The sequence below is a fragment of the Lethenteron reissneri genome, chromosome 62 (assembly GCF_015708825.2).
Source record: "Lethenteron reissneri isolate LAM-NWPU_2019-01 chromosome 62, ASM1570882v1, whole genome shotgun sequence".
Taxonomy (NCBI): domain Eukaryota; kingdom Metazoa; phylum Chordata; class Hyperoartia; order Petromyzontiformes; family Petromyzontidae; genus Lethenteron; species Lethenteron reissneri.
Genome location: NC_083840.1, coordinates 6,017,024 through 6,038,042, shown reverse-complemented (window position 1 = coordinate 6,038,042; position 21,019 = coordinate 6,017,024). Strand labels below are relative to the sequence as shown.

The 21,019-nt window shown below is 52.5% G+C and overlaps 1 protein-coding gene across 1 annotated transcript in view; it reads right to left on the bottom strand.

Annotated features, from left to right (window-relative positions):
• Positions 1-7,773: 7,773 nt before the first annotated feature.
• LOC133358530 (protein hunchback-like) overlaps positions 7,774-21,019 on the bottom strand; it is a 37,374-nt gene continuing 24,128 nt past the window's right edge. Inside the window, exons 2-7 of the mRNA XM_061576892.1 lie at positions 14,011-14,180; positions 13,354-13,390; positions 12,365-12,568; positions 11,496-11,748; positions 9,886-10,080; positions 7,774-9,221 (exon numbers count right to left, since the gene is read on the bottom strand). Coding sequence (XP_061432876.1) covers positions 9,990-10,080; positions 11,496-11,748; positions 12,365-12,568; positions 13,354-13,390; positions 14,011-14,180 — 755 coding nt within the window. The 3' untranslated portion in view covers positions 7,774-9,221; positions 9,886-9,989. The remainder of the gene's footprint in view (positions 9,222-9,885; positions 10,081-11,495; positions 11,749-12,364; positions 12,569-13,353; positions 13,391-14,010; positions 14,181-21,019) is intronic.

Below are 21,019 nucleotides of genomic sequence, written 5' to 3'. Positions count from 1 at the left end.
CCACCCAGCCCCTCCCCACCTTCCCCACCCAGCCCCTCCCCACCCTCCCCTTTCCACTCAGCCCCTCCCTCCCCACCCAGCCCCTCCCCACTCTACCAAACCTCACCCCTCCCACCCCCCACCCAGCCCCACCCTCCCCACCCAGCCTCACCCTCCCTCCCCACCCAGCCCCTCCCCACCCTCCCCACCTAGCCCCTCCCCACCCTCCCCACCTAGCCCCTCCCCACCCACCCTCCCCACCCAGCCCCTCCCTCCCCGCCCAGCCCCTCTCCACCCTCCCCACTCCACCCAGCCCCACCCACCCCTCCCATATTTGGAATACACGACGGACACAGTAATCCCCTGTGGGCTGATGTAACCAGGAGGTTCCTACCGGTAAAATACAGAAAAACAATCTAAGCTTTTACGATGTCACAGGGCAGCAGGGAGTTGAACAGCAGAGGGCGGTGATGGGTCAATGTGTTCACTGTGGGGTTCTCTGACATCTGGGTCACCGTGTGCGCGCTGAGATTATTTTGCGATGATGTCCGCTGCAATGTGAATGGCCCAAACGACGGGGCCACTTTGTTGAGCGGCTGTCATTTGTGGTGGCCCAAGTCGCTTCTGAACAAGAAGTTACTGTCTTCTTGGTTCTTTCGGTAAAGTCACGTAGAAGGGAAATAATAAAATAATAAAAATAAAACATAATAAAATAATTCTCACGACGTTTCGGCCACAACGCAAGCAGCCGTCCTCAGGTGAAGAATGAATTTTTCACCTGAGGACGGCTGCTTGCGTTGTGGCCGAAACGTCGTAAGAATTATGTTATTATGTTTTATTATTTTATTATTTCCCTTCTACGTGACTTTACCGAAAGAACCAAGAAGATGAATCCCTGCAGTCATTAAAGCTTTAAATCGAAAAAGAAGAATGATAGTGGTTGCGAAAGCCGACTAAGTGTTCAACTGTTTGTATGTATGGTGGGTGATTTGTTTACATATCTTGTACTTTGCACATGTGTCGTGTTTCATCTTCTTGGTTCTTTCGGTAAAGTCACGTAGAAGGGAAATAATAAAATAATAAACATAAAACATAATAAAATACAATTCTCATGACGTTTCGGCCACAACGCAAGCAGCCGTCCTCAGGTGAAGAACAGGTCTGTCGGAAAGACAGCGTCTGAATGAATACCACCAGGCTTGGCAGTGTATATTTAAGCTGGGTTGGAGGGGGAAGAGCGCCTTGACAAAAGAATTTGCATATCAAGAGGAATTTAGCATATTTATGGGAAATGCAGATATGGGATTAGTCACTACTTGTGAAATGCGTAGGAGGTGGGCGGGGGGTTTCAAAGTCATATTATGCCCGTGCATTATGCAGGATTAGCAGCATCAAAGGGAGGGAGTAGGGTTAGCATGCGTTGTGGCCGAAACGTCGTGAGAATTGTATTTTATTATGTTTTATTTTAATTATTTTATTATTTCCCTTCTACGTGACGTTACCGAAAGAACCAAGAAGATGAATCCCTGCAGTCACGAAATCTTTAAATCGAAGTGTCGTGTGTTTGTTGTTGAAACGTTCTGACCACGTGGTCCCCCAAACTGGACGTCTGTGAGTAAAGAGCTTTACGGTTCATCGGATTCCCCCGGCTCCGATTCTGTGTTGTGTTGTCGAGACGGCTCCTGAAAAAGAACAACTTGATAGGTCAGTTGGGGGCTGTACCTGGTGAGATAAAATGAAAAGTTAAGTTTTATCGGTGCGTACATTTATAAAAGAAAAAAAAATGTGTTCACCTTTATTATAAACACACTATCCTCAAAATACAGCACCATGTTTTAACACTAAAGCAGTCACTGACTCGCAACAACTTGCAATCGTAAGTGACAGAGTTAATTTCGGGTAAAATCAATGAAAATGGGGTATGCCGATAGCATAAAAATGAGATGTGATAGAGCAAATCTGAGATCAGATTTGGAATCGGCACCCTGAAATGAAAAGTTAAGTTTTATTGGTGCGTACATTTGTAAAAGAAAAAAAAAACGTGTTCACCTTTCCCTGCACTCTGCAGTCTTGTCGCGTTTTGTTTATTTTAAAAATAAGAAGAGTTTTTTTTTTACCCTGTCTGGCAATAAAACAGCTGGGTTAAGGTGTTCAAACACCAAATCGTAAAAATAAGCAATGCATATATTGTTGGGGCATGTTTTGTTTGCATGTTTCACCACAAGGGTCCTATGTGGTTAACGCGGCCACTTGATTTCTTGCAAAAGGTTTCTATTTGGTGTTCGAAAATCTTAACACCACTGGTGTTTCAGTGCCAACAAGGGTAAAACCCTATTCTCATTTTTTCACCTCGCTCACCTACACACTCACTCACCTACTCACTCACACTCACCTACACACTCACCTACATACATACACACTCACCTACTCACTCACCTACTCACTCACCTACTCACTCAACTACACACTCACCTACACACTCACCTACACACTCACCTACACACTCACCTACTCACTCACCTACACACTCACCTACACACTCACTCACCTACTCACTCACACTCACCTACACACTCACCTACATACATACACACTCACCTACTCACTCACCTACTCACTCACCTACTCACTCAACTACACACTCACCTACACACTCACCTACACACTCACCTACTTACTCACGTACTCACTCACCTACACACTCACCTACTCACGTACTCACTCACCTACACACTCACCTACACACTCACCTACTCACTCACCTACACACTCACCTACACACTCACCTACACACTCACCTACTCACTCACCTAGACACTCACCTACACACTCACCTACATACATACACACTGACCAAGACACTCACCTACATACACACATCTACACACTCACCTAGACACTCACCTATACACTCACCTACACACTCACCTAGACACTCACCTACACACTCACCTACATACATACACACTGACCAAGACACTCACCTACATACACACATCTACACACTCACCTAGACACTCACCTACACACTCACCTACACACTCACCTACTCACTCACCTACACACTCACCTACACACTCACCTACTCACTCACCTAGACACTCACCTACACACTCACCTACATACATACACACTGACCAAGACACTCACCTACTCACTCACCTACACACTCACCTAGACACTCACCTACACACTCACCTACATACATACACACTGACCAAGACACTCACCTACATACACACATCTACACACTCATCTACATACACGCTCACCTACACACACACACACTCACCTACATGTCCAATCATCTGCACTCTCGATGTTTACACACCGCACCAGCGGGGAAGCCCAGCACCGGTTTCGATCATCGTCAGCGGTGTTGGTGGCCGTGAGTGGGAATCGAACCCGGGTCGTTCATCATCAGCCTCATCTGCATCCCTCCACAGATGTTCATCTTCGATGGGGGTCTACTCCACCACCACCACCACCACACCTCGCCCCGTGTTGATGGGCAGGCGAGAAAATCCGATAAGCCACAAAGCTCTTTTGCTCACAGATCACTCGCGGCTCCCCACACACCTCGCTGGCACGCTTCAATCCTTTCGTTCAAAATTAGAGCCACTACCTGTTGTGAGATGTTCGATTGTACGTGTGCGTGTGTACGTGTGTGTATACGTGTGTGTGTACGTGTGTGTGTACGTGTGTGTGTGTACGTGTGTGTACGTGTGTGTGTACGTGTGTGTACCTGTTGTGAGATGTTCGATTCTACGTGTGTGTGTGTACGTGTATACGTGTGTGTACGTGTGTGTGTACGTGTGTGTGTACGTGTGTGTGTGTACGTGTGTGTACGTCTGTGTGTACGTCTGTGTGTACGTGTGTGTGTGTACGTGTGTGTGTGTACGTGTGTGTGTACGTGTGTGTGTACGTGTGTGTACGTCTGTGTGTGTACGTGTGTGTACGTGTGTGTGTGTACGTGTACGTGTGTGTACGTGTGTGTGTGTGCGTGTATGTGTGTGTACGTGTGTGTACGTCTGTGTGTGTACGTGTGTGTGTACGTGTGTGTGTGTACGTGTACGTGTGTGTACGTGTGTGTGTACGTGTGTGTTTGTGCGTGTGTGTGTACGTGCGTCTGTGTGTGTACGTGTGTGTGTACGTGTGTACGTGTGTGTACGTGTGGGAGGGGTGGGGAGGGGCTGGTCACCCCGTGGTGCCCTTATAAAACTCAACGTTTAACCTACTCACGCCGGCTTGTGCCCGCCCTCACAGTCGGCCATATTTGCGGAATACACCACGCCGCCGTTGACCCTGCAGGCCATTGACCGAGCAACCCAACGTTCCTACCAGCTCCCTCCGCAGCAGGAATGTGTCTATCGGAGCGCGTTTTGTTTGCATGTGAACCACAATCCCTGTGTGTGGTTATCGCAGTCACTTAATTCCTCGCAAGAGCTATCATCTATTTGTTGTTTGCACATCTTAACTGCTGTTTGATTGCCAGGAAGGAGCTGCACACGTTGAAACTAAAGTACAAGGAAGGTTCCAGGGATATTGTGGAGCTCGTGTCGTGCTGGTGGCCCAGGCGACTCTTGCAAATGAGCTTAGTCCATTCATTTCTGGCATTCTCGCCTCTATCACCAATTTTTTTTTTAACAAAGAGAATTGAATCATAGATTTGAAGCTTTCGTGACTGCAAGGATTCATACTCTTAGGTTTTTTCGGTAAAGTCACGTAGGTAAAACAAAAATTAATAGTAGTAAAAATAGAAATAATATAATAAATTACGACGTTTCAGAGGCAACACAAGTCTCCGTCATCAGGTGGGACCGTCACAGCTAAATCTACTGTTAAATTTGTACTGTAAATCTAGCTATGACGGTCCCACCTGATGACGAAATTATAAAACGTCGTGATTTATGATATGTTTTCTATTATTATTTCTATTATGTAAATGTTTTTAAAATTCTTATTATTTATTTTTATCTACGTGACGATGTTTACACATCGCACCAGGTAGTCATTTGAGGCTGATTCGACCTAAGGGAGGCCAAGGACCGGTTCAGATAATCGTCACTGGGTATTGGCCGCGAGCGGGAATCGAACTCGGGTCACCGTGTCCGTAGCGCAGCGCCCTAACCACTGCACCACCGCTCCCCACAATACAAAGACCCCCGTATCGTCTTTACACAATACACACCCTCAACACACACACAATCAGACGCACGCGCAGGGGGGTGTCTGTTGGTATAATGAGGCTTATCGGGCAAGTGCTGTTAGCGAGCGCCTATTAGCGCCAAGACAAACACTCGAGCACACTCCGCTGAGAGTCGCTACCATCCAAAAACAATATTGACTCTCGGCATTTCTTGTTCCCTTGCAACACTTGGCACGGGGATGCTCCTCCCTCGGGCGCGCGGGGTGTGAGAGCGGCAACGTCACCACGAGAGAGCCGTCAACCCCTTGTGCCCTGCCTTGCTAGAGGCCAAGTGAGAGACTACATTGGTCACCCCGTGGCCCTTATACATCTCAACGTGCATCCTTCAAAGTCCCATCACAAGGGAGAAACAGAAATAGACAATCACCACTAGTACACTCACCACTACACTCACCACTACGTACCTGTCAATCCATTACCAGCAGTGCCAACTTACTAGAGGCCAAGTGAGACGACATTGACCCTTATACATCTCAACGTGCATCCTTCAAAGTCCCATCACAAGGGAGAAACACAAAGAGACAATCACCACTAGTACACTCACCACTACACTCACCACTACGTACCTGTCAACCCATTACCAGCAGTGCCAACTTACTAGAGGCCAAGTGAGACTACATTGGTCACCACGTGGTCCTCATACATCTCAACGTGCATCCTTCAAAGTCCCACCACAAGAGAGAAACAAAAATACAGAGACAACTAAGTTGTTTTGATTTAAAGCTTTCGCGACTGCAGGGATTCATATTCTCGGTTCTTTCGGTAAAGTCACGTAGAAGGGAAATAATAAAATAAGAAAAATATGAAACAATACAAATTCTCACGACGTTTCGACTGCAACACAAGCAATCATCATCAGGTGTGAAACCCACAGAAAGAAAATTTCAAAGAAAAATAAAATAATAAAAATATAAAACAATAAAAAATTCTCACGACATTTCGATTGCAACACAAGCAATCATCATCAGGTGTGAAACCCACAGCAAGATTTTTTTTATTATTATTTCCCTTCTACGTGACTTTACCGAAAGAACCAAGAATATAACTAAGTTGTTGTTGCCCGCATTGAAACGGCAGTGCGCTGCATGGAGCTGCACAGTGAATGTCCCCGCACATGAAGATGTGGGTGTAATAAAGCTCGTTGAGACGACTTCTGGAATCCGTCTTTTATTCAACTTATGTTACAGTTACTTCACGCTGCTCACCTCGGGCCTGGCTCCCACTCGCATCACATTCCTGTTATCTTTGTGCTCTGGTCTGGCTCTGCGAGCCTCAGGTTATACAAAACGCTTGATATCCATATACCTTTCTCATTTAAACTTAAACCACAACTTAAAAAACAACACGAAATTTAAATATATATAAAATCATCCGAATCCTTATTTGTGAAAGCACGACGAGATTGCCACGTTTTCGCAGGCATCATAGTCCATACGTGCCGGTTTATCGACCGGGTATCTGTCGGTCACATTCAGATTGATACATTGGCCACACGAACACCATCCTAACATCTGTGGAAACGTGCCAATCTTTTGATATACGCTATATAAGCGGTCAGATTCTGGTTGAGAGACCGGCCATGTTTAAATAACAACGATGATGACGATGATACGACTAAGATCCCTTTTATGTACATAAAACATTATTTTCCCTTCAGAACCGGGGTGGGGAAACTACACCCCACAACTTCATGCGACCTACACGAGGCCTACGGTCCTTCATGAGACCTACGGCCTATGCGAGGCCTAGGGGGGGGGGGTGACACGTGGCCTACATGAGGCCTATGGCCTATGGGTCTACACGTCATCAGCAGCAGCATGAGCAGAAGCAGCAAACCTGTCTGCCTTCGAAAGAAAGCCTTCTAAAAAAGGATGTCTCTCTTTATCGATTTAAAGCTTTTGTGACTGCAGGGATTCATCTTCTCGGTTCTTTCGGTAAAGTCACGTAGAAGGGAAATAATAAAATAATAAAAATAAAACATTATAAAATACAATTCTCACGACGTTTCGGCCACAACGCAAGCAGCCGTCCTCGGGTAAAGAATGTTTTTTTCTTTTCTTCACCCGAGGACGGCTGCTCGCGTTGTGGCCGAAACGTCGTGAGAATTTATTTATTATGTTTTATTTTTATTCTTTTATTATTTTCCTTCTACGTGACTTTACCGAAAGAACCAAGAAGATGTCTCTCTTCTAAAGAATGCTGTCTCTGGTGGACAATCAGTTTCAGATACAATGCAACATTTATTATCAGTTTGTTGGCAAGTTCACCACAAGTGCTGTTTGTGGTTAATGCAGATTTTATTCCTTGCAAAAGGTGTCTATTTGGTGTTTGAACATTTGAACACAACTGTTTTATCGACAGAATGGGTAAAATCTCTTCCTATTGTTCATAACGAGCAAATTGATAATTGTTTTTTTTACCCTTCTATCTGGCAACAAAACTGAAACTTTTTTTTACAAGGAGTCATGTTTGCATAGACCACAATACCTGCAGCCATAATGCAAACAAAAAAACATAACTCTGATAATATATGCACTGTCCTTGAAGTTGATTGGTCCACACCCGAGACAGCTTTTGTTGCCAGATAGAAGGGTAAAAAAAACAATTATCATATTTTTTTACTGGCAAATGAGGTTCCAATGGTGTAAACGAGCAAATTGTTTGCAGAACCTATCTCAGTTGTCAAGCGAGACGCTGCATGTGTAGTAATGTGTGTAAAAGAAGTCTACGCTCGGTCAGGCCACGTGTGGTGGGGGTAAAGTGTCGGTAACTCGCACGCCCTCTTCAAGAATCTCTCACACACCCTGTTATGTACACAGAAGAACTACCGTCACCACCGTCACCACCACCACCACCCCCCGCTGCTGCTGCCCTCGTCAGACAGGCAACTGCAGGGGCTTGCTCCTTTGAGCTTCCACCACAATATATATTTTTAAAAAGTATATCTAAAACATCTTTTAAGACTTTATGCACCCACTCTACCCAACGCACGCACGCACACACACACGTCTTTAACCCCACAAGTAAACATCCCGAAATGTGAATTAATTAACAATCGTAAAATAACTTTAGAAAAAATAATTATTACTTTTAAATTCATAAACGCCATAGGGAAGTATATGTCATCTGGAGTTCATCCAGTGGGGTTCACAGTGGTTTGGATATCTAAAATAGGCGGAGTGTTGTATATGGAATTCATATCTGGAGTTCACAGTGGTTTGGATATCTAAAATGGGCGGAGTGTTGTATATGGAATTTATATCTGAAGTTCACAGTGGTTTAGATATCTAAAATGGGCGGAGTGTTGTATATGGAATTCATCCTCTGGGGTTCAGTGGTTTCGATGCCTACAATGGGAGAGTGTCATATCTGGAGTTCATCCAGTGGGGTTCACAGTGGATGTGCATCTTGACAGTAGATGGTGGCAGTTGTTGCTACATGTTCAGTGTGCGTTGAACCTCTTTCGCACCATCGTACGTAGCCAACCGTGCTAATTGGAGGTGCGGGGGGGGGGACAACAAAACTGTCGGATGATGCGTCAGCACCACCGCCACCGTCATCGTTACCACCATCGTTGTCATCACCAACAGCACCATCATCAACACCACCACCATTATCACCACCACCACCATAATCAACAGCACCATAATAGTGCGCCTAATGCAGCTGCTGGTCCCGATTCTGCTGCTGCTGCTGATGTTGTTTGTGCGTCTGATGTAGCAGCTGCTGCTGCTGCTGCTGATGATGATAGTTGTGCTCGTCGGGTTTGCTGCTTCTGCTGCTGCTGATGACAGCAGCCGTGCATCTTATTCTGCAGCTGCTGCGGCCGACGCCCTGACAGGAGAACCCTCGCTCAATGAGGAGGTGGATGAGGAGGTGGATGAGGAGGTGGAGGAGGTGGCGGCTGCTGCTGCGTCCTGGTTGACCCGAGTATCCACTCCTCCTCCGCTGATTCGCCGGGATGGTCTGGCGAGCTCTGACCTTCGACCCCCATGAAGCCATAGCCGGTGCTGATCGCTCCAAAGATGTAGCCCTAGAGGAGGAGGAGGATACATCAGCATCAGAATAAGGGACTCCTCTACTTATGAACGAGACGGGGAGAGAGAGACATGGGGAGAAAGAGACACGGGGAGAGAAAGACGCACACGGGGAGAGAGAAAGACACGAGGAGAGAGAGAGACACGAGGAGAGAGAGAGAGACAGGGAGACAGAGACACGAGGAGAGAGATACATGGGGAGAGAGAGACACAAGGAGAGAAAGAAACACAGGAAGAGAGACACACGGGGAGGGAGAGACAGAGTGAGTTAGCGAGCAAGTGATTTGGCAAGTGTGATTAAGACTGTGATGGTGCTGCTGCTGATGACGCTGATTACATTGATGATGCTGCTGCTGATGACACTGCTGCTGCTGCCGATGCTGCTACTGATGACACTGCTGCTGATGATGATGCTAGTGACGACGCTGATAATGAAACTGATGAAGCTGCTGATGCTGCTGCTGCCGATGCTGCTACTGATGACATTGCTGCTGATGATGATGCTAGTGACGATGCTGATAATGAAACTGCTGCAGCTGCTGCTGCTACTGATGACACTGCTGCTGCTGATGATGCTCGTGACGGTGATGATGCTAGTGACGACGCTGATAATGAAACTGATGCTGCTGCTGCCGCTGCGGCCCATGCCGCTAGCCTCACCTCTGGCAGTGTCTCCCTGCCCGCGTCCACGTGGCCGACGCTCAGGTCCAGGAGGCCTTCGTGGACCTCCCCCTGGGGGCTGTAGGCGGAGGGCCCCCCCCCACTCAGGAAGCCCTCGAACCCGGCGTAGGGGGGGCCCCCCAGGCCGACCCCTCGGGCGGACGCGCTGTACAGGGGAGCCTCGAAGACGCGCGCCTGCACGCAGGGACACGACAAGAGACCCCCCCCCCACAGATTGTGTAGCCTGTGACGCAATGTTGGGGCAAGTGCTGTGAAGCGAGTAGCGTCTATGAAGGTGATGGTGGTGGTGGTGATGGTGGTGGTGGTGGTGATTATGGTGGTGGTGGTGGTGTTGATGATGAGTATGGTGGTGGTGGTGGTGTTGATGATGGTGGTGATGGTGTTGATGATGATGGTGGTGTTGATGATGGTGGTGGTGTTGATGATCATGATTATGGTGGTGGTGGTGATGATGATGGTGGCGATGGTGGTGTTGATGATGATGGTGGTGGTGTTGTGTTAAGATTTTAAAACACCAAACAAAAACCTCTTTGCAAGGAATCCTGTTACTGCATCAACCACACGAACTTGTGGTGAACATGCAAAACATAAAACGATGCCCTGGTAGTAAACGATGCATTGTCTTTGAAACCGAATGGTCCACACCAGACAACTTTGTTTAGAGCCCATTCTCACTAACAGTGTTAGACCAGAGGGCAACGCCAAACGGCGAACAGCACCAGGACGATGCCACTACCAGGGCATCGAGAGCTCGGGGTGAGCAGCTACATTACGTGACCTCCCGTCTCCTCCTTTACTGCTGTGCTTTTGGCTCATCTTCTTGGTTCTTTCGGTAATGAAAAGTAAAAATAATGAAATAATTATGCTTTACTTTTTTTATTTTACTATTTCCATTCTACGTGACTTTACCGAAAGAACCAAGAAGATGAATCTCTGCAGTCATGAAAGCTTTAAATCGAAACTTTTTGGCTCATGTTGACCTTCGCCAGTAAGACATCAATCAGTGAGCGAGGGCTGCCACACATTTACTGGTAGGAACCTCCTGGTTACACCAGCCCACAGGGGATTATTGTGTCCGTCGTGCAGGGAGGGGCTGGGTGGGGAGGGTGGGGCTGGGTGGGGAGGGGAGAATGGGGAGGGCTGGGTGGGGAGGGTGGGGAGGGTGGGGCTGGGTGGGAGGGGTGGGGCTGGGTGGGGAGGGTGGGGCTAGGTGGGAAGGAGGGGTGGGGCTGGGTGGGGAGGGGCTGGTCACCCCGTGGTGCCCTTATAAAACTCAACGTTTAACCTACTCATGCCATTTTGTGCCCGCCCTCACAGTTGGACATATTTGCGGAATACACCACGCCGCCGTTGACCCTGGCCATTGACCGAGCAACCCAACGTTCCTACCAGCTCCCTCCGCAGGACAATGTGTTTACACCATTGGGGTGTTTGACTGCAGCATGGCGACGATGATGATGACGACTGACGACGACGACGACGACGACGACGACGATAACGACGACGACGACGAGGGGTGTTCTCACTCTTTGTGTACTGTCGGGGAGGGCCGATGCGTGTGGCCTTGGCGATGAAGAACGCCGCCTTACCGTGTAGGTGGTTCCGCTGTTGATGGGCCCCTCCTGGTGGAGACTGTGCAGGTTGTGGGCGAGGTGGTGGTGGTGGTTGTGGTGGCTGTTGTGGTGGTGGTGGTTGTGGTTGTTGTCCAGCCCTTGGAGGTGGTCGAGATTGGCCGAGTGGAAGGCCGGGAACTGCGAGAGACCGTAGGGAGGTCCCCGCTGACTCCAGCAGGCCGAACTCGCCTATGTAGGCCGCAGGCTGCTCGCAGTACTGGAAGGCGATCTGGGGAGGGGTCAATTGAGAAGACGGACAGAATTAGCCGGACGGTGGTGGCGGCGGTGGTGGCGCTAGGGAGCGATGGTGCAGCGGTTAGCGCGCTGCTATGCTATGAACCTGGCAAAGGCCCGAGTTCGAATCCCGATTGTGGCCACCAACGGCTCCTGGGTGAGCGCTAACGGCACTTTCCCCAACAATCCGTTGAGGCTACGCGGGGGGGGGGGGGGGGGATATTTGTCTTTTTCGCTTGTGTATACGGGTCAGTGCCACCCAAAGATTGGACCTGGTCGTGGGGCTCGCCCCTAGGTCGACTCAGCCTCAAAACGAGCACCTGGTGCGGTGTGCAAACACCAGCACTGGGGGAGACAAAGGCGGGCGGGCGGGCTGCTGGACAACATCGCACCGATAGGCGCCCCCCTCCACAGCTGCTTGCTCCCAGCACTTGACCCCCAAGAAGCCCGGCAAAGCCTACACAGGGGGGGGGGTACCTTTGTCTTTGTGTGTGAGGGCCCCCCCATTCCCCCCCCATCCCCCCCCCCCCCCCCGAGGGGAAGATGGGAAGGAGGAGGGCGACGAGGAGTTGGATGGAGGGGGAGGAGGAGGGGGAGGAGGAGGGGACCACCTCTGGAGGCAGGCAGTCGGCGTAGTGGGTGGGCGTGAGTCCGGGCGTCCCCCCGTGGCACGGCGGGGTTCCGTACAACGGCCCCCTCGGCCGTGGTGGCCCCCCCGCCCGGGTGGTGAGCGTGGTGAGGCTGGTGGTGAGGCTGGTGGTGAGGCTGGTGGTGAGGGTGGTGGGGGCAGTGGGCAGCCGATGGGGTGGGCAGGTCTGCGGGGGCGGGCGACATCACAGCGGGCAAGGTCAGAGGGCAAAGTTTAGAGGGTGGGGTCAGGGTGGGGTCGAGGGTGGGGTCAGAGGGTGGGGTCAGAGGGTGGAGTCAGAGGGTGGGGTCAGAAGTTGGGGTCAGAGGGCAGGGACAGAGGGCGGGGTCAAAGAGCGGAGTCAGAGGGTGAGGTCAGAGGGCATGGTCAGGGCGGGGTCAGAGGGTAGAGTCAGAGGGTGGGGTCAGAGGGCATGGCCAGGGCGGGGTCAGAGGGTGGGGTCAGAGGGCGGGGTCAGAGGGCGGGGTCAGAGGGCGGGGTCAGAGGGCGGGGTCAGAGGGCGGGGTCAGAGGGCGGGGTCAGAGTGCGGGGTCAGATGGCGGGGTCAGAGGGCGGGGTCAGAGGGCGGGGTCAGAAGGCGGGGTCAGAGGGCGGGGTCAGAGGGCGACTCCACCGCTGGATTCCACCGAGCGTGCCAGTGCAAGAGGGATGCTCGTCTTTCAGCGGATTTCTCTTTGCTCATCTCCGTTCCGATTTCCGTTCGAATGTCTCGGCTCTGATTTCTGCTTTGGCGGGGAGACAAAGGCGGCCGGGCGCGGTGTTTGCTGCTGCACCAAGCCCCCCGTCTGTGCGCCGTGCCGGCCTTTGTCGGCGCTAACTCGATGCTCGCTCGCAGCACTTGCCCCAGCGGGCTCTGTATACCGCACGGGTGAGCTTTGTCTGTGTGTGCGTGTGTGCGTGCACTCCTGCGGATGGTTGTTTGCCAACGAATTATGAAGAGAATGGACTCACCTCGGAAGTCGGCGCAGTAATTCAGAGAATCTTGCGCCTGAAATGAAAGGAACATTGCACGAGTTTAGTGAGTGACAGGTTTCGTGAGTGATGGCTGAGTTGGTGGGTGGGTGAGTGGGTGGGTGGGTGAGTGGGTGGTGAGTGAGTGGGTGAGTGAGTGGGTGAGTGGGTGAGTGAGTGGGTGAGTGAGTGAGCGGGTGAGCAGGTGGGTGGGTGGGTGAGTTGGTGGGTGGGTGAGTGTGTGGGTGAGTGTGTGGGTGAGTGAGTGGGTGAGTGGGCGGGTGAGTGAGTGGGTGAGTGAGTGGGTGAGTGAGCGGGTGAGCAGGTGGGTGGGTGGGTGAGTTGGTGGGTGGGTGAGTGTGTGGGTGAGTGTGTGGGTGAGTGAGTGGGTGGGTGGCGAGCGCGTTAAGCTACAAACCCAGCCACCCCCGAGTTCGATTCCCGCTCACGGCCACCAAAATCAGTGACGATTATCTGAACCGGTCTTGGGCCTCGCCTAGGTCGACTCGGCCACAAATTACAGTGTAAACATCGCCACTCTGGAGACAAAGGCGGCCGGGTCGTTTTGACGGCCTGCGTAGGCACTCCCCGCTAGCAGAACTTGCCTCACCGGCCCGCGTGAGCTACCCGGGGGAGCTTTGTCTGTGCGGCAGGTACCACGTGGCGGTGCGGTGGGCGCGTGGCCGCCGTGTGGGCCTTCCGATGGCCCCCCGGGGCCCTGCCGAGGTGGCCGCCCTCCTCCCGCACGGCGGCCAGTAGCTCCTTGACGGTGTTGCGGACACGCACACCCTGGTAGACGCGGCGCGGGTGAGTGGGGCGCGTAGCACCTGCACAGGTACACACAGGTACACACACAGGTACACACACAGGTACATACACAGGTACACACACACACACAGGTACATACACAGGTACATACACACACACACACACACACAGGTACATACACAGGTACACACACACACACACAGGTACACACACACACAGGTACACACACAACACAGGTACACACACACACACAGGTACACACACACACACAGGTACACACACACACAGGTACATACACAGGTACACACACACACAGGTGCACACACACACAGGTACACACACACGCACGCCCTGGTAGACGCGGCGCGGGTGAGCGGGCGCGTAGCACCTGCACAGGTACACACACACACACAGGTACACACACACAGGGTACATACACATACACACACACAGCTACACACACACATACAGGTACACACACACACACAGGTACATCCACACACATACAGGTACACACACACACAGTTACATATGTAGAGGTGTAATTGTGTATGGCCACGGATGGCCAACAAACACAAGGGGCGGGGTTACGGCCGTACACTGGGGAGGTGCTCGCACCGACGTCCGCACCTGCATCCCCCACGGGCCCCTCCCGGGGGCCGAGTCCTATAAAAGGTGGTGAGCCGGAGGGCTCGAGGTCGGAGCTCAGCTTTAACCAGAGAAGAAGGAAGACCTGCTAGAATAGGCCCCAGAGCTCCCCTGGCTCGCTGTCCTTATAAGGGCCGACCAGGGCAAGCCGGTGGCGTGGCCCCGAGAGCCCAGACTGACGAGCCGGTCTGGAGACTCAGGGTGCCGGGATCCCAGCTTGACCAGGGCTGGGATAGATAGCCTCCCCTAGCTCCGTAGTGGAGGACTTGGGCATAGGTTAGCGGGGTTAGCTGTTGTGTATCCCTGTAGCCAAGTGACCCGTAATTACTGTGTGTGCACAAGTTGGTGTAATAAACAAGTGTGCCTCCGATCCTGTCGTCAAGCCTCCTACATACTTACTACACATACACACACAGGTGGTGATGATGGTGACGATGATGGTGATGATGGTGGTGATGATGGTGATGATGGTGATGATGATGATGACGATGGTGATGATGGTGATGATGTTGGTGATGATGGTGATGATGATGGTGATGATGTTGGTGATGATGACGATGATGTTGGTGATGATGGTGATGATGACGATGATGATGGTGACGATGATGATGGTTATGATGACGATGATGATGGTTATGATGACGATGATGATGGTGACGATGATGATGGTTATGATGACGATGATGATGCTGATGCTGATGATGGCGTTGATGGTGACGATGACGATGATGCTGCTGCTGCTGATGATGCTGATGATGCTGATGACGCTGCTGATGATGATGCTGATGATGATGCTGATGATGCCGCTGCTGATGATACTGCTGCTGATGATGACGACGCTGCTGATGATGATGATGACGCTGCTGCTGCTGCTGATGATGATGATGCTGCTGCTGCTGATGACGCTGCTGCTGCTGATGCTGCTGCTGCTGATGATGATGCTGCTGCTGCTGATGATGCTGCTGATGATGACGCTGCTGCTGCTGATGATGATGCTGTTGCTGCTGATGATTTTTTTTTCATTCCTGACGACCGCCGAGACGTGGCGATGCGTAGCGACACCGCTGCTGACGGCGCACAGACAAAGCTGCCCCACACCGCCCAGGTAGCCTCCAACCCACCGTAGGGTCAAGTGCCTCGCTTCTACACCCCCCCCCCTAGATCGACTCGACCTCAAAAAACGAGCACCCGGCACGGGGGGGGGGGGGGGGGGTGAGACAAAGTCTTTGTCTGTGTTGTGCAGCGTGCACCTAGCCTGGCACGGGTCGCCGTGGTGACGTCACCGTCCACTGAACCCTTCGCTCGGCGCCGCTCCCCGCGAACGGCACTTGCCGCCAGCGGGCTGTTGAGGCTACACGGGGGACCTTTGTCTGTTGTGCAGCGCTGTGGGCACTGCGACCCGAGTTCGATTCCCGCTCACGGCCGCCGAACCGGCACGGGCCTCCCCTAGGTCGCCTCGGCCTCAACAGAAAGTCGCACAGACACAAAGTGACACAGACACACAGACGTACAGACACAGTCACAAAGTGACACAGTCACAAAGTGACACAAACACAAAGTGACACAAACACAAAGTGACAAAGACACACACAGACACACAGACACACACACAGACACAAAGACACAAAGACACACAGACACACACACAGACACACAGACAGACACACAAAGTCACACAGACACACAGACACAGACACAAAGTCACACAGACACAAAGTCACACAGACACACAGACACACAGACACAAAGTCACACAGACACACAGACACACACAAAGTGACACAGACACACACAGACACACACAGACACAGACATAAAGTCGCACAGACACTTGAACTCAGCCACGGGGTGAGGCTCGCGGTTCACTCCCAGGCGAGGTGGGGGGGTACACAAGGGGTGACGTGGGGGTCGAGATGACAGGAGGGGTGACGGGGGGTCAGAGGGGTGGGGGTGACACGGGGTGACGGGGGGTGAGAGGGGTGGGGGGAGGTTTCCTATAAGTGGTCGCATGGTTGCTTGCAGCACCACCATCAACACGAGCAGCAGCAGCGAAAACAAAAACACCTCGCGTCGAATCGAGAGGGAGAGGGGGGGAGGAGGGGGAAGTGAGAGAAGGAGATAGAGAGGGGGGGGAGAGAGAGTCAGGAACCTAATCGCGGTGTCCCAGAGGTTGGACTTCCCAAATCGCGTTTCTGGCCCTTGACCAGCAGAGTGGACCACAAATACCTGCTGGGAACCCTCAACACCTTTGCTTTTTGGGGGATGGCTTTGTCCGAACGATCCGCCTACTCCACACCAAGTCCGAGTGCGTCATCAAGGTCAACGGCGCCCTCACTGCCCTGGTCAAATTCGAGTGAGGAGTGAGACGGGGATGCCCCTTGTCGGGCCAACTTCACGCCCTGGCTTTAGAGCCTTTCCTGAGTCTCGTAAGGCGGAGACTCAGCGGGGCCTGGTGCGCAGGGAACCAAGCGTCAAGTTGGTCCTGACGGCATATGCCGACGACGTCCTCCTCATCCTGCGCTCCCTGGATGATGTCGCCCAGCGGCACGAGTGCCAGGAGGTCTCTTCGAAGGCCTCCTCATCAAAAATGAACTGGCGAAAGTGCAGCAGGCTGCTGGTTGGAGCGTGGGACATGACCGAGTTTCCCGAGAAGGCAAAACCATCAATTGGAGCACAACATCGCTGCTGCACCACCTGGGGGTGTTCCTGGGACCAGAGGAAGAACCACCGCAGAGGAACTGGCTCGAGCTGGAGGAGAAGGTGAAGGAGCGGCTGGACCACCTGGAGTCGCCTGTGCAAGTTCCTCACCTTCAGGACAAAGACGTTGGTGGTGAACCAGCTGGTGACGTCCATGCCATGGCACCGACTCTTCTCCCTGCACCCCCCATGAGCCTCGTCAACGCGCTTCAGGAGCGAGTCCTCGACTTCTTCATGTCGGGCAGAGGACACCGGGTCGCGGCTGGGGTCCTGGCCCTGCCACTGGACGAGGGCGGTCACGGGCCGGTGTGCGTGCGGAGTCAGCTGGCCACCTTCCGACTGCAGGCCGCGCGAAAGTTCCTGCATTGCCGCTGCTGTACCGGCCTGGAGCGTCACGGCCTCCTTCCTCCTGAAACAGCTGGGGGCTCTGCAGTGCTCCAAACAACTATTCTACTTGGACCTGCAGGGCCTCCCACTGGGACAGCTGCCACCTTTCTACAGGAGCGTCCTGCAGACATGGAGCTCCCTCGCCGTCAGGAGTCTGAACCAGCCGCGATCGGCCGAGGATTTGGTCTTCGAACCGATCCTCAGGAACCCGCAGACAAAGCTGCCATCCACCACCGCCACCCCCGGCATGGAGCGGCGCCTCGCCAACGCGCGGCTCACCAGGATGGGAGATCTTGTGGAGCCCGGAACACGGGGCCGGTGGCTCGGACCGGCAGACATGGCCACAAAGACAGGGCTGCAATCGCTCCGGGTGGCTGCCCGGATCCTGGCCGAAGCCAAGGGGGCCTTCTCAGCGGCAGCGGGGAGAACGCCCCCCCCCCCCCCATCGGCGTGGGGATGACGAGGCCCCTCTCGGTCCCCCTCCACCGGAGCTCTCCGTCGTGCCGCTGCGTCGCCAATGCCGACAAACGAAGGCGGATCACGACCCGTGCAGGCTGGAAAACCTACCAGAGGTGGCCTTCGCAAATGTAAAGAGGAAGGTGCTCTACTCCTACATGGTCCGGTGTCAGCAACAGGACACCCTGAGGAGCCACAAGGACCAGGCCTGGAGGAAAGCCCTGCCCTGTATCTCTTCGGAAAGGCCTCGCTAGAGGCAACTCTACTCCAGCCCGACATACAACCGCATCGGTGACCTCGGCTGGAGCATCGCCCACGGCACCGTCACCACCAACGCCTCCCTGGCGCGCTTCACCGACACGCCCCCGGAGTGCCGGTTTTACGGTAAAGTGGAGACGGTGGCGCAGCGATACGTGGAGTGCAAGAGCCTGGACTTGTTGTTCAAGGTTCTCAAAAACATCCTCCTAAGGTTCAGCCTCAACTTCTCCCCGACGGTCCTCATCTTTGGATACCCGAAAGGGCGACGGACCCCAACATCTTCAGGGGCTGGTCAACGTGCTTGTCGGCTACGCCAAGCTCGCCATGCACAGGGCGAGGAAGGTGGCCCTGGAGGGGAAACGTCCGGCCGGCAGCCTGGGCATCGTCCGCGCTCTGGTCAGAGCCAGGGTGTGTGGGCTGGAGTTCCGCCATGCGCGGCTGACCCACGCCGTGCCGGCCTTCAAGGAGCAGTGGGCGATGGAGGAGGCCGTGCGCTCGGAGGCAGATGACGGGGAGCTCTGCGTGCTGATATGAGCTACCCGTCGGAGGCCGTCGGACTGCTAGGGGGGCGGCGTGCAGAACGAGAGAGAGAGCGAGAGAGTGAGCGAGTGAGCGAGCGAGAGAGCGAGAGAGCGAGCGAGAGAGTGAGCGAGAGGTGGGGGTTTACATAAAGCAAAGTTTAAAAATAAAAAAATACGAAATGACGAACGAACCAAAGTGCCGACTACACCGAGCATCTTATTGTTTCCACTGATCGTGAAAAAAAGAGAGAGGGGGGGTAGAGAGAGAGGAAAGGGGTAAGAATGAGAGCAAAGCGTGAAGTCTTTTGTGAAATCTTTATTTAAAATGGGTGGGGTGGGGGGCACATAAAGCAAAGCTTTGAAAAAAAAAACACGAAATGATGAACGAAGCAAAGTGCCGACTACACCGAGCATCTTCTTGTTTCCTTTGATCGTAACAAAAAGAAAAGAGAGAGATAGGGCGAGAGAGATATAGAGAGGGGGAGAGAGAGGGGAGAGGGGGGAGGAGATAGGGAGAGAGGGGGGGGGTAAGACGGTGAGACGGTGATATGGCGAGAGACACAGAGGGGGGAGAGGTAGGGAGTGAGAGAGATACGGGGGGGTGGGGGAGAGAGGGGGGGAGATTGTGGCCAATTCACTCACACACACAGACAAAGGTCCCCCGTACAATTGTAGCCTTATAACAATGTTGGGGCAAGTGCTGTTCGTAGCGAGTTGCAGCAGCAGCGCCTATGAAGGCCACCGGCACAGCGGCACACGAGGGGGTGGGTGGCCAGCACCACCACGCCCGTGATAGACACCGTAGCAAAGACAAAGGTCCCCCGTATAGCCTCACCGGGCTGTCGGGGGGGGGAGGGGTGGTGGCAAGAGAGCCCAACGCGCGCACAGACGCAGCGGACGTTGCCAGCAGACGAGCTGAACATCACCGCGGGCGCGTTCGTGACACGCGGGGAGATTCTAGATTTGAAGCTTTCGTGACTGCAAGGATTCATACTCTGAGGTTTTTCGGTAAAGTCACGTAGGTAACAAATAATAATATAAATAAAATAATAAATCACGACGTTTCGGAGGCAACACAAGTCATCATTGATACAGTAAATGTGGCTGTGATGGTCCCCACCTGATGACGGAGACTTGTGTTGCCTCCAAAACGTCGTGATTTCTTATTTTATTTCTATTACTTTCTATTTAATTACCTGGGCCTCGTGGATCGCGGGTAGCTGTCCATGTAGTACACGGAGAGATGTCCTCGTGGTACACGCAGGGAGAATTCTAGATTTGAAGCTTTCGTGACTGCAAGGATTCATATTCTTAGGTTTTATCGGTAAAGTCACGTAGGTAAAAAATGTAAATGAATAAAAGTCGTGATTTTTTATTTTATTTTACTTTTATTAATTTAATTTTTTTACCTACGTGACATTACCGAAAAAACCTAAGAATACGCAGGGAGAAGTCCACGTGGAGAGGTTTTCGGCTATCACAAATGACGGCTCAGCGGGACTCTGTCATCGTGGAAACTCGCGGCAGCCCAACAACTCGAAGCGAGAAGTCGAAGAGAGCGGGATGAGTCGCGCTCGCGACGAGCGAATGAGCGAGCCGGGTGAATGAGATGATAAGGGGGAGTGAGCGAGCGAGTTCAGTTTCTTCACGATCTTTTATCGTTCGCGGCTAAGTCCCCACACACTTGAGCTGCTATTCGTCAGAAGCGACCCTGGCTTATCACAAATGAAAGATAAACGAAGTTGGCTTATCATCAGCATAAACATCACGTGGAAATGTATAAAATCCACGCGACCACGGGGAGAGAGAGACACGCAAACTCCAAATATACAGCAGCAGGCATCGTCAGGGTCGGGATCGGACCCACGACCCCCTGTATACCAGGCGAGGTAGTTAACATCTCATAGCCACCGTGATGATGATGAGAGAGA